The following is a 14,227-nucleotide window of genomic DNA, read 5'->3' as shown; positions in this document are numbered from 1 at the left end:
AAAAAATTGATTTACATTATTAAAACACAAATATTAGGAGCAGGACTTTCTTCCCCACAGATTTCCAAGGTCTCCCTCTAGAGGGAGTATCAACACCAGAAGCCAAACTCCAAAATTCACACTCTACCACCAAACTGCAAAAAACCTCAATTGCAGAAACCCAAAGTCAATGCCTACACTGCAATTCAACTCCCTCTTGTCAGGCTTCTGATTTAGTGTTTATATGTAATGTAACAAGAAGAACTAAAACTAAATCACAAAAGCAAAGACTGCATGAAATCCAAATTACTTTTTCTTTATAGTTGTTTTTCTATAGGGAGGATTTTAAAAATCAAGCAAAACAACATTTCCAATACCTGTTATGAGTAAAAAGCCTGTCTTTTGAAATTCTTTTCCTTAGGTAGTAATACCACCATCTCTTGCACGGCAATCCTTAGTACTGATGATACGCTACCAACACATTTACCCAGAAGAATGTTTCATATTTTCTCCATCTCTTCACTTAAATGCTTCACATTAGCAATGCAATAAACATTCAGTTCAAAGACTCATACAACAAATGCAACTGGCACTGTGATATCTGAATGGATTTTATCAAATGATGACTAATGCTTGATTGTTAATGATCAGTATTAACAATGTATTCTGTCCGGCATTAACCCAAGGCAGGCTGCAAAGGAAGTGCTGCCCCACGAACAGTAAAATTGTCAGAAATGACTGCCCATAAGTTGCTACAGAATAACATCAAATAAGGGAAATTAAATTATTAGCTTTCAGGTAAAAACAAAAAACTTCTATCTAAATTGAATCTAGACATAGATAATTCACATGTAACATCATACATATATATTATGTATACAAATACATATGCATTAGACACCATTTTATCTGTTTGCTTTATTGTCTATAGATTTATGTATAAACAATAGAAAGATGTCTGATATGTCTGATATGTCCTCATGAAAGAACAATTCCACCAGAGAAAAACAAAACAACAGAACTGTCTACACCACAGAGGAAACGTAAATCAATCAGTACCTGTCCTGAATTACAGCTGATTCAAACACTAAATATTCTGCAGGCTATTTCAGTGCACTGTCATATCCTCTTCATTTGACAAATTAATGACTGAGTACCAGAAATTAAATGCTCTTTGTTTTAATTCTATCAAATCACTTTGGCTTTGTAGCTTTCATTTAATGTAGAGATCTTCCTCTCAGGCCTCCTGACATATGATAGAGCAGATAATACTGAACTCGAGTGTAGTGGAATAAATAAATCAGTATTGATAGATACCAACCTGATGAAATGGGTCATCTCTGTACTCTTTCTTTACACATGGATTCATTTGAGGGCTTTCTACATCTGTCTCACTGGTACAGGAAGAGTGGCACTCTGCACAGTGTAAGAGGTCCTCCCACAGCACATCTTCTGTTTCCGATTCTGGTCTCGTACTCTCAGAGTCTTGTCTAGAGCTTGAACACCGAGAACTGCAGCTAGTACCTGATTTAGGTGTATCCTGAAATTAAAACACGCATTGGAATTGATGCCACTTTTTTTATGCTACATTGTTTCCTGACAGAACAGGTAAAGCTCAAATGAGTGAATCCATCTATATCTGGTTTTCAATATTCCAATCCATTATCTTTCTCATCAGAGCGAATTAAAAGTTTATTGAAGGAGTGTCTAAAAGGCTGAATATTTTTAGACACTGTACAAACAAGTAACAGTCCATGGTCCTTGCTCTGTTGGGGAAGGGGGTCACGTTATGAGGAATCAAACCATATCAACTATTTAAGGAAATAACTATTTTACACATTTTCTAAAACTTATTCATTTAGGCTTTAACAGCAATTATAAAGCCACAGCCTCCAACTATTTCTCAAACTTCTAATTTTATAAGGTATAAATTAAGCCCTTTCTGCAACATTTTACAGCTTCATTACTTTAGTGAAAATGTGAAAAACACTTGAGGCATAAAGCCATATACACGAGATTGCAATGGTAATGAAGAAATGTGACTGAGTGTGAGAAAAGCATCATTCACAAAGTATTTTAAATTAACTTGATACTTGGATCATCTGTCTGTAGTTGTTTGAGCTGAAGTACTTTAGCTACTTATTAGCTTCTCCAAACAGTACAGAATTCTTTATCTAGAAAGGGCAAGGCCCTAGAGGAAGAAAGCCAAGATATGTCTAGTCATCCAAGACCTGAGGCACTCAAACAGCCTTTCAAGTAAGCAGTGTAGATATAATTTAACTAGCTTTAAAAGAAAGCTCGGTATGTTCCAGGAGTACATTTCTAAATCTAACAGCCTGTAATAAAAGAGGAATTGACTCTCAAAGTCCCCTAGAAATCACATTTTCCCATTGTTACTACTAACATATCTTCTCAAAGAGAGTGAGCTTCTTTGGAGACAGTTACACATCAGGTGTAGAAAGGAAAAATAAGCAAGAGTATACACAGCTAATGCTAGGTACATGTGTAACCTACATAGTCATACATAAAACTGTACTCGAAACAAGCAAGCCTTATTATGTTTTATTTTTACCTGTGTCTTAGATAAAGAAAGAAAGTTATTATGTTTGGACACTCAAATATCAAGCTATGTTCCAGCAGTTGTACTCATTTGATTTCTAATGTATTACTATCTGAAGAAGTGTCCTTTGCTCTTCCTGAAAGTCATGCTTAATGTATTTTATGTAAGCAATTTTGTAAATAAATATGTAGATAAAAATTGGTCTGCACTCTTTCCCTTTATTTTACAAAGTGAAGGATAACATCAATGCAGAAAGTCTGAGCTATTTTTTTCTTCCCCAAAATTAGATAAATAGATATTTACAGAAGGCAGTCACTACTGGGTACCACTGAGTCCTGCAGTTAATAAAGAACACTGAAAAAGCTTGCTCAAACAACAATCAAGTTGACAAGTAAACATGATTATAGAAGAAAATGTAGGACAAGTTGAGAGTATATCCACTGACTTCACTAATTCATTTTTTTTAAATACAAAGAAAGCTTTTGCAGATTTGAAAACTATTGTTTCATTTCCTTTGTAATTGTGTGGGGGAGGCGAGCTGGTAACAACAAAGAAAAGCTTCCTCTTTCACAGCAGCAGTCAGATAAGGAAACAGGGAACAAGTATAAAATATTACTGTCAAAGCTACACATGGAGCAAATTTTGTCTCTTCAGCTTCTGAAGAGATCTCACAGTCTTCCCTAGTGGAACAGATTATCTAATAATGGCTTTAAGCAAAGCAACAACTTCAAGTCTTTGCTATTGTTGTCAGAGAATGCAATGTCTAAACTCAGATTCTAAGGAGACATTTTTACATTAAGGAGAAAGCTTGTGCACAAGGCTGCTGGGGAAGGACTCTTCATGAGGTACTGCAGCGATAGGATAAGGGGTAACAGGTTAAAATTTAAACAGGGAAAGTTTAGACTGGCTATAAGGAGGAAGTTCTTTACTGTGAGGGCGGTGAGGCACTGGAATGGGTTGCCCAGGGAAGTTGTGAATGCCCCATCCCTGGTGGTCAAAGCTGGATTGGACAGGGGCTTGGATGACATGGTTTAGTGTGAGGTGTCTCTGCCCAAGGCAGGGGGGTTGGAACTGGATGATCTTAAGGTCCTTTCCAACCCTAACTATTCTGTGATTTCTATGATTAGGTTCTGCCTATTAAACCCATCTGACAGTGAACTATTGTTGGGGCTGAAATTACTCTTATAACAATTTTCACACACACCTAGTAAAAAACCGGCAATACAACCTTGTAAAAAACCTATTCCGTGTATCTGTTGTTACATACTACTAGCAAAAAAACCCCATAATTTATTTAAAATTATAGATAAATAAAAGCACATGCATAACATATCCCTTCGTTTTCAATGTCTGAGTCCTTATATTAAAAACTCTACTAACATGGAATCTGTGCATTCCCCTCTTCTATACTATCGAATCTCTTAACGTTTCAGTATTTTTATACATTAACAATTTTGTTACAATTTTCTGACAATATTTTAAGTGACTGTTTCAATAAATGTGAAGAAATGAAAACTCAGAGGTGGAGTCAATCGGACTTCTCCACAAGAAGCCTAGTGATCCAAAGAATAATTAAATGAAGAGAAACAGCAGCATTAGCATGATAAAAAATTGCATATTGCCAATTACTTGTGTTTCTGTAACAAATCAAGCTTCCAGACAAGATTACTGGCATCAAGAGACAGCAGCAACTGGCCATAACCTGATGCAGTATCTATAGAATATATTTAGGCTCCTTGCAATGAATGGAAAAATAAGTTCAAACCAACTGAATAAAAACCCTCCTAATTTCAAAATGTTGTTATTCTTTAAAAAAAGAAAGCAAAACATCCCTGTCCCCCACCAGTCCTCCAGTTAACAGACTCCAAAAATCCAATATAGGAGAAAAAGGATTTGAGGAACATTCTATTCAGTAAGAAACCAAGAGGTTTCAACAATTTACAGAAAAGCAGCAATGGAAAAGAACATACCTCCAGGGGATAGTGTTTCTTATAATGGTGAGATTTCCTGTTTCGAAGTATACAATCACTAGAAGTGCGGTCTACATTGCGACGTAAAGAATACCCAGTTTCAGGCCCTTCCTCACTAGAAACTTCATCTGATAAATTTGTCACAGTCCTGTGAGTATCCTAATGCAAAAAATACAGTATTAGTAAGACATATACTTACTAGGTCATGTCCTCAACAACTGATATCAAATTTCTTTCTGAAACATTATTATTTATGCTCAGTTAAATCTGATATTAACACATTTCTAAATGTCAGCATTAAATGGTACAGCAAGAATTCTAGAATAGAAATTTTAACATCAAAATAAACATTTCTCAGATAAAGAAGGGCCAGTTCATATCATAGCAAAGAAAAATCCTAACATTCTTATTTTAATGTGATTTTGTCTAAACTGAACCTAACATGAAATACAGGCCAAAGTCTGGCAGTGGGGTAAACAAAAAATCCCACCAAATTTGTGATAGCAGACCCTGTAACACTGAAATATCAACACATATAGTACAAAGTTACCATTTACTTCTTCTTCCAGAGATAAAGTGCTACAGATTGCATGCAGTATACTCAGACCATTAATTTATTCCACTTCCTGGTTCCCTGCTTTTAAACTAAAATTAACAGTAACAGAACAGTAATAGAAAGAAAAACAGGCAGGGCAATTGGAGAGTCTTGCATCTGGTGAAGAACAACCCCATGTACCAGTACAGGTTGGGGGTTGACCTGCTGGAAAGTAGTGACAGGGAAAGGGACCTGGGGGTCCTGGTGGATAGGAGGATGACCATGAGCCAGCAATGTGCCCTTGTGGCCAAGAAGGCAAATGGCATCCTAGGGTGCATTAGAAAGGGTGTGGTTAGTAGGGCAAGAGAGGTTCTCCTCCCCCTCTACTCTGCCTTGGTGAGGCCACATCTGGAATATTGCATCCAGTTCTGGGCCCCTCAGTTCAAGAAGGACAGGGAATTGCTTGAAAGAGTCCAGCGCAGAGCCACAAAGATGATGATGGGAGTGGAACACCTCCCTTATGAGGAGAGGCTGAGGGAGCTGGGTCTCTTTAGCTTGGAGAAGAGGTGACTGAGGGGTGACCTCATCAGTGTTTCCAAATATGTAAAGGGTGGGTGTCAGGATGATGGAGCTAGACTTTTTTTCAGTGATATCCAGTGATAGGACATGGGGCAATGGGTGTAAACTGGAGCATAGAAGGTTCCATGTGAACATCAGGAAGAACTTCTTTACTGTAAGAGTGACAGAGCACTGGAACAGGTTGCCCAGGGGGGTTGTGGAGTCTCCTACGTTGGAGATACTCAAGGCCTGCCTGGACAAGTTCCTGTGTGATGTACTCTAGGTTACCCTGCTCTTGTAGGGGGTTGGACTAGATGATCTTTTGAGGTCCCTTCCAACCCTTGGGATTCTGTGATTCAGCTGTCTAAAAAACTTTTATATATTCTCATATATTACAGGATCACCAATTAGGACCCTGTAAAGTTTCCTTTGGAGTCTTCTTGTCATCAATGAAACGGTAAAAGGACAAAAACAGTGAAGGTATTCTGTACAAGAAATCCTTTCCCCTTCCTGGGCAACATAATTCTCTCTTCCATTATGAACTCTGTTTTCTGAGATGCTTCAAGGTCAAGTCATTTCACTTTCTTAACAGCTGAGTAACACAGAGAAAGATGGACAGCAGAACAGTCTGTGGTGTCTTATCTAGTATCATGCAGTGGCACCAACATGTATTGATTGTCTTTGGCGAAAGAGATGAAGAGTAAAGAGAGGAGCCTGTGCCTACTTCTCTTTAATGTGGATGCATATTCATGAAGAAAGTTAAATATTCTATCAAACAAACTGAAAACCCTTTTAAAATAAATTCTTATTTTATTCAACTTATTTTCTTATTCCTTTTTCACATCCTTATTTGTTGAATTTCAAGAATGCAAAATGCTTGGAATTTATAAAGACAACTGAACCTCAGTTGCTATCACTGCTGAGAAAGCACCTCCTGCAAAGCAAGAGTCAACTTTCTGCCCTGAGATGAACCTTCATCACCTTCATTCTGACTTAATCATAGGGATCTTAGGTCATAGACTGGATATAAGAAAGAAACTCTTTACTGTTAGGGTGGTGAGGTACTGGAATGGGTTGCCCAGGGAAGTTGTGAATGCCCCATCCCTGACGATGGTTCAAGGCCGGTTTGACAAAGCATTGGGTGACATGGTTTAGTGTGAGGTGCCCCTGCCCAAGGCAAGGGGGTTGGAACTAGATGATCTTAAGGTCCCTAACTATTCTATGATTCTATGATCTTTAAGGGGTTGCTAAATAATTTAGCTATGAAATCCACAAAGAACATCTTTCCTTTATAAAAATGTCCACTTGTAGACTTTGAGTAGAATAAACTTTCCCTTTGATATTATAATGGAAAAATCCTTGTTATGACTGATCATTGATGGTAATTACCAGTGAAGCAGAGTCAAGTGTAACCACTGTCAATATATGTTCAAATGCCAATTTTAAGAGAGCCAGAAAGCGTGTTTTGGAAAAGCTATTCCGTAGAACAGTAAGATGAAAACAGAATATCCAGAAGATAAAATGACCCAGACAAACTGAAAGGTATGTTTTCTTTCATGACAACTTACTATGATTCCACCTCATCACTATTCCCAGTACAGAGCCCTTCTGACTTCACTGAGAGGGAAATCATGCTTTCCTCATCTTATATAGAACCCAATTCAAAAATGACCTCAAAATTGCAAACTGTCAGTAATCCAAAATTTGTTCCATTTTAGCACAGACAGATCTGTGCTAAAGAGACAAGCAAAGGTACAGTGTGTATAGCTGATCTGCAAAAAATCAAAAAGCACACACATTTGTGCACTGAAACACAGAATGGCAAAGAATGTTTAGATCCTCCTACAAGAATAAGGAAAGGCTAGGAATCTAAGGATGAAAGAAAACAACTTTTGGCCTCAGGGTCCTACACCTAATTTAATTTTAAAAACCTTTTTAGGGGTAAAGTAGATAAGAATGCATCAAAGCATTGGAAAAATAGACCTCACATACTATTTGACAAATTAATAACTCTGCTCTGAAAGCAATGAAGCACACTTACTTTGTGATGACTGTGATTGCTGAAGGCATCTCTCACTGTTGCAGTGCTCCACCCTGACTCTTCTGGCTTAATCACCTCACACCGACGTTCATGGGCCTGCATACATTCTTCACTGCTTTTACCTGTCTTTTTCCCATCAAGGGATACGTACCCATTATCAGTCTCCGTGGATTTATCTATTGAGACTTTTGCTTTCTTAGATCTATATTTGAAACAAATACATTTATATTAAATTAATGACTCTCATTTTTTTCCCCAGTCTAAATCCTCCTTATCGCCCTCAACCCATTTTAGTTTGATTAAGATGACCACAAACTAACAATATTATCATCTGATACAATATTTATTACTATTTCATCTTCTACATAATACACATTATACTTTCCCAAAAGTATTATAAAAGGAACTGTCAGTGTCTGAAAGAAAATTGTATCATTAGCTACTGACAGAAAAAAGGAAACCTATATGTTAAAACTGGAACTTCATAGCAACTTTAGCAATATTAGAACCACAAGACTTTAATGTAAACAAAAAACTTCTCTATCTTAACAAATAGGTATGCTAGAATTTTAAGTGTTATTAATTCAAAGCAAGTATGCTATTTCCTGAAGCTGTAAACAAACATGCTGTTAGTATTCTGTACACAGACAGTTTTTGTTACTGTTTTAAACACAGTCAGCTTATTGATAACTCTACTAAACAGAGGCGTTTAATTCAGTCTTTCCTATATTACCCAGTAACACTCCTGGCAGTCAATGTAACTTACAAACACGCTAACTGTTCCTGTTTTAAAATAACAAAGTAAGTTTATGAATTATTCTCCAGTATTATTATTCCTAAGACTACTAAGTACTGATGAATAGTCTTCCATAACATTCTCTAGACGTCAAGGCCCTCATCTAGTCAATAAATATAGCAGCAAGAATGCCTAATGCCAGAAAAAGGCTTTCTCAAGGCAATCATTTGAATGATTGTACTTCCAAATTCGGAAGTGCAGCCAATGAGGGAATAGTAGCTTACTACCTTATTGCAAAAGAATAGTAGCTTACTACTTTGTTGATAGAGACTACTCTAAGTCTTCACTTAAGCAATTAGTATCCTGTATTAATTAGATTTAGGTTGTTAGGTTCTCAGAACACTTGCAGGAGGGTGAAGTGTTTTAAATCAAGTTTCCAGGTTTTATTAGAACACAGGACACAGGTCATAAAACCATCAAGAATCTGTTCAATTCATCTTGTGCTCCTATGAGGGAATACACATTGCATTTCTCTTTAAGGAGTGAGGCATTCTGTGAGAGCTTGGATTACATAGCAGAAGATTAAATTCCTCTTTAACATGTACATCAAACAAATCAAGAGAACTGGCATAGTCGCCTCACGTTCCCCCCAGGATAAGGTATCCCGCATAACACAGGGGAGACCTGAACACAAAAAGTGACTAGGGAGAGATGGCTAAAATGGAAAAATCCATTCCCTAAATTCTTAGTCAACTTTATTCCTAAATGAGTACAAAACCAGCAGAAAATCTTTCTGCACTTATTATGTATTTGCATAGATTAGTTTTTATTATAAGCTTACAAAGGTAGAGAGACAGCAAGATGCTTCAGCATGTGTTTTGTGGTGGAGAAGCCGCTAGTAAATTGGTGTGCAGATTACCAAAGGCTATATACAGAATTTTAATTTTCTAAGTTTATTAACTAAATGATCTAAAACATTATTGAGGCTTTGAACAAAAAGGTCAAACTATCAACAGAAACATGTTAGAGCTTTATTTCTGTGGCCTTTCACAGTGTCATTGTTTAACTAAGCTAATGAAGATAAAGCAACTGAAGGAAAAGAAAGCTTAGCTTACTACTTAATGGAAAAATTTGCTGTTCCACTTCTGGAATAAAGCAAGCATCAGCATTTCAGTGGCAGCTCATTGTAAAATAGTATGTTTTATTAAGCTCAGCTGTGAGCACCAGAAAGTAGCACTAATATGAAATTATCTGCAATAAGGTGGAACCCAGAGAGGACATTTTTCTATGCATTAAATATACCTTAAGCACTTTTAAAAAAATTCTTCTTAATGGTGCAAAAGGGAATGCAGGTTGTATACGCAGACGTACACATCCAGTCATTACTCCACAAGTTACTTAGCTGTGTAAGTGCAGTAACAGGTCAACTATACCACAGTTAATTTGAGGAGTTTTTATGCATTTCACATTAAACTAGCAAGAAGTAGCTTCAAACAGTTGAGTAGCAGCAAATAAGAGGAAAAAAAAAGAACTTATGGATGTAAATGTGTATAATTTGTTTAAATAGGACATTGCCACCCAAGCAATGTTACTAAAACTGCAAGACAATGACAAGTCTGATATCAACTAAAGCTCATTTTGAAAAACAGGTAACTTGATCAAAGTCTTTTAGTCATCTCTAACATAGAAATGAGTTATTTTTTGTAAGAATCTCTAAATTTATGTGTAAGCCTCAAGCCACAAAAGCATACATTTCCACTTCTTATTAGGGTGCACTACACTGATAAAAGAAAAAAACATAAACATGAACAATACCTCCCTATCTCATAGAAATATAGTTTCCAGAATTACTGTATAGATATATATCATAAATCAACTTCTAAAACTTCATGCTAGAATTCAAAGTATTAAATAAGACAGGGCAACACAATGAATATAGCCAAGGTCTCAAAAAGCATTAACATATGCCAAAGCTAACTCAGGAATGACTTTCTGTCTAAATCATGCATCACCTAGAGAAAATGCTAAGGAAAATGGACCCTTCCAACCCTAACCATTCTATGATTCTATGTAAATCATGTTTCTCAAAGACTGTAGGTTTTCACTGTTAAGTATTCTATTCCCATGTATTTTAATTGGAGTTGGTAAAAAAAAAACCAAACCTCCTCCCTGTTCATGCTGTAAAACTTTTAAAGAAGTTACAATTGTAAGATTTCCATAACTAGAGCAAGGACACATTTGAGGCAAGTCCCACATCAGTGCTACATTCCGAATAAATTACCTATTTGGATATTGACATCCTTTCCAGTGAAATTGATAATTAGTATTTCTAAATTGGCTCTGTGCTGGATTGAGGGTTAGAATTCTATTTTATTAGTCAGACTGAGTTTTGTCATTCAAAAGGTTATGTACTGAATGCACAGTTCCAGGTTACCAATGACCTGAATGTAGACAAACTGGCTAAGTACACAGGGTCTGGCCCTAAAGCAAAGAACACAATTTGAGGAGAATTTTGAAACTATGCATTAAAGACCTATATTTAAAACTCCACAAAATGGTATGTCAAAGTTTAATACATGTGAAAAACTGCTGTAAATAAGCACTACTGAGCCATTCTAATGTCCTTATCTAGAGCTTCAAAATACGTCTTAAGAAGCAGGAGAGATCTCACTAAACAGCTTGCTTGCGGTAAGGTTTCATAAGATTTCTTTAGCAACATCACCAAGTAAAATACACACCCACATACACCTACACACAAACAGAACCTCTCATTAAATGGTTTAAACAAATCCTTAGAGCAAGTCCCACTGAACCCTTCCCAAATGAACACACTCTGAGCACAATACCAGGGAAGGTAAGGCAAAAAAACCCCAAACGAATCTTCCAACAGTCCTATTCTTACTGCACATAAGCATCTTCCAGGAGTGAAAACACTCAAAAGTGTACAAGATTACACTCCAAGCACAGCAGAAAGTAATGCACACAGCCCAAAGAACAGCAGTGGCATCTATCACTGTGACTCCTAGTTTGTCAAAGTCAGCTTCATCTTACACAGACAAAAGTCAGAAGAACTCTCCTCTTGCAATATTTTTAAATATTTTGAAAACATCTCTAGGGTTTCAACTAGATACTCCCAGAATGCAACATCGTATAAGGTAAGCTTTACCAGTGGTTAAGAGCACGTATCACAAGTACAACAGACATGTTAGTATTGCCTTACTTAAGATGCAGCATGCACAACGAAACATCAATGTAATAACTTGCAGTATCTCTTTTCTCAATTTCCTACTATTTTATGAGCATATTTTCTCCAGCTAATAAGTGCTGATCTATAGCACTCACAATGCTGTGTGTACCTTGAACACAGAGTGCTACAGAATGTGTTTTTCACTTTCAATTGCCTGGAGGACTACATTATCAGATCGATCACTTGCAAAACAGCTCTGGAATGTAACAGGGCTAGTTGCTTCTTCCAATCATTAGAAAATGCATCTTCAGTGTTTATTTATAAACTAAGCACTGTCTCTATTTGAATCCTGAAGACTTTTCCTTCACAAAAAGCACATTATTTGATGACAGTGAGAGAATTCAATAAACATTCTGTCAGAGTAATAAGCAGGTAATGTAATAAAGAAAAATTACAGTCAAATTTTCTTATTTGATTAAAATTGAGAAACTGAGTAAGTTTGTTCCCGGTAGTTCACGGAGTACTCCAACATCAACATATAATTGCATTAGCATTTACAAAAGTCAAGAAACAACACATTAGTACATGTTCAAATACTGAGATGGGTTTACTATTAGAGAAAAACTAGATCAACAAAAGTTTAATCATTACATCAATGCTTACTTATTTAGAAAAGGGATAATGCATCTCTAACACATATGTAGCCTTGAATAAATACAAACCCTGATAAAAAGAAAGCAGCATGCCAGATATCTCTGAAGACAGCGCCAATACTGCAAGAGGTGCTTGTACCGTAGCTCTGCACTGTTCCCTCCTGTGTGTTATCTGTGGTACTAGAGCCATCTCCTTCCCTATGTACTTCCAAATGTGCTGCTTTCCTTAATTTCCTTCATCAGAAGAGATCAAAATTGAAGGTAGCTTTGTAAGTGCAATCTACCAATTCTATAATGTGTGCAGCAGTTCAAGCATGCAAAAACAAGCAGGATTTCAAAATATTTTACTAAAGCTTTAGCATATCAATTTAATAAACTCCATTTAATAAAACTTAACCTGAACAACCTAACACTCATTATTGTAACAATTAAACCCAAAATATATTTCATCTCACCATCACAGGCTTAGACCTGCAAAGTTCACTACTGCAGGTTTTCCCATTTTAACGGGATAATTCACTGTAGCAGCCATACTTAGTGAAGTGCAGGAAGACATTCTACAGTTCTAGTAGCATCCCCTTTAATGTACGTACATTTCCCACAAAGATCATGAGTAGCAGTGCCTGAAGCTCTAAAACTAAACTTGCAGCAATGTAAATACTGTCACTCTACCACTATTCAGCTACAAACTGTTTGAGCAAAATGTCAGATTCAATGCCCTAATATTCTAATAACATAATGCATAAATTAGTCAATGCACAGAAGTTAAAGCGCATCAATTAAGAACTCAGATAAAAAGAGCATCAATTTCTCATCTCTTGCAAAGCAGAGACTGTAAATCCCTACATTTTTTCATGCATGTTCTACAGAATATTTAACAATCCTAAATAAGTACTAGAACATAGACTATACCTTCTTCTTTTACCCCCTGTGCTGGGGGGTGGCTTAGGAGTTCGTGTTGAAACAATCTGACAATGCACAGTTCCAAGTAGCAACATTAGCCATATTGGCCCAATTACTTCAGTCAGAGGTATATTATGTGGGCTTTGGGCTGTATAGAATAACACTACAGCAGCAACTGGAAAAGAAGGGAAATGAAGTTGAGTTCAATATTTGCAATGTCTGAAATGCCCAACTCATTACATGGCTTTTGTTAAAAAGATAAACATTCAGATCTAGTCCTTTACCTGGATTTTAAACCAACCCATATAATTCTGAGAGGAAGGGATTATAACTGCAATGAAATAGGAAGTAATAAAGATTTAAATAGTCACCTACAGACTTAATATCCATCTCTTCTTTGACACTTATGTAAAAGCTATTGCTCAAGAAAAAGGTGGCAGAATGAAGTAACATAGGGAAGCATTTGGAAAGCTTGATGCGTCACGAAACTTTAAATGAAGATGAAGCTTCAGTCAGAGACAAAACCAAAAAGTAAATATTATTCTTAAAGCAGCCCAAGTAAATTTACTTCTGTATCACCTATAATGATGAAGTGTATGACTAGCCAAACAAGAAGCAGGTTGGCCAGATAGGTCAAAGTCTCTCCATCCAAGCTTGGAGATATTAAAACCCTGGCTGGACACAGCCCCAAGCAACATGTTCTAGCTAACGCTGCTTTGAGCAGGGTTCAGACTATCTCCAGAGGTCCATGACAACCTCAACCAGCCTCTGATTCTGTGAACCATATATCTATTTTGATACCGTAAGGACCAACAGACTTGAGCCAAGAAACTCTTTATGTTCTCTAGCAGAATGCATATTAAACTCCACATTCCAGTCCATGGACAAAGTTGTCCATATGGATAGATATACACATGTAAGTGCAAGTCTACAGATATTTCATATATACTTATGCGTATATTATCTAGCAATGTGGAGAGAACAGAGACAAACAACATAAACGAGGAGCTGGTCCAGCTGAAATGACCAAGACTAACTAGCACTTGTAATTGGAAAAGGGGTATCTTCCAACTGCATAGTTAACTGTTATTTTTGTAACCCTATA

At 36.6% G+C, this 14,227-nt stretch overlaps 1 protein-coding gene across 2 annotated transcripts in view; it reads right to left on the bottom strand.

Annotated features, from left to right (window-relative positions):
* The window catches only part of PHTF2 (putative homeodomain transcription factor 2), a 69,795-nt gene that overhangs the window by 17,087 nt on the left and 38,481 nt on the right, over window positions 1-14,227 (bottom strand). For both annotated transcript variants that reach the window (XM_034063005.1, XM_005148387.3), the window contains exons 6-10: window positions 13,132-13,297; window positions 12,289-12,453; window positions 7,644-7,845; window positions 4,510-4,668; window positions 1,301-1,519 (exon numbers count right to left, since the gene is read on the bottom strand). In XM_034063005.1, coding sequence (XP_033918896.1) covers window positions 1,301-1,519; window positions 4,510-4,668; window positions 7,644-7,845; window positions 12,289-12,453; window positions 13,132-13,297 — 911 coding nt within the window. The remainder of the gene's footprint in view (window positions 1-1,300; window positions 1,520-4,509; window positions 4,669-7,643; window positions 7,846-12,288; window positions 12,454-13,131; window positions 13,298-14,227) is intronic.

The sequence above is a fragment of the Melopsittacus undulatus genome, chromosome 5 (assembly GCF_012275295.1).
Source record: "Melopsittacus undulatus isolate bMelUnd1 chromosome 5, bMelUnd1.mat.Z, whole genome shotgun sequence".
Taxonomy (NCBI): domain Eukaryota; kingdom Metazoa; phylum Chordata; class Aves; order Psittaciformes; family Psittaculidae; genus Melopsittacus; species Melopsittacus undulatus.
Note: the sequence above shows the minus strand (reverse complement) of the source record. Positions and strands in the feature narration are given on the sequence as shown.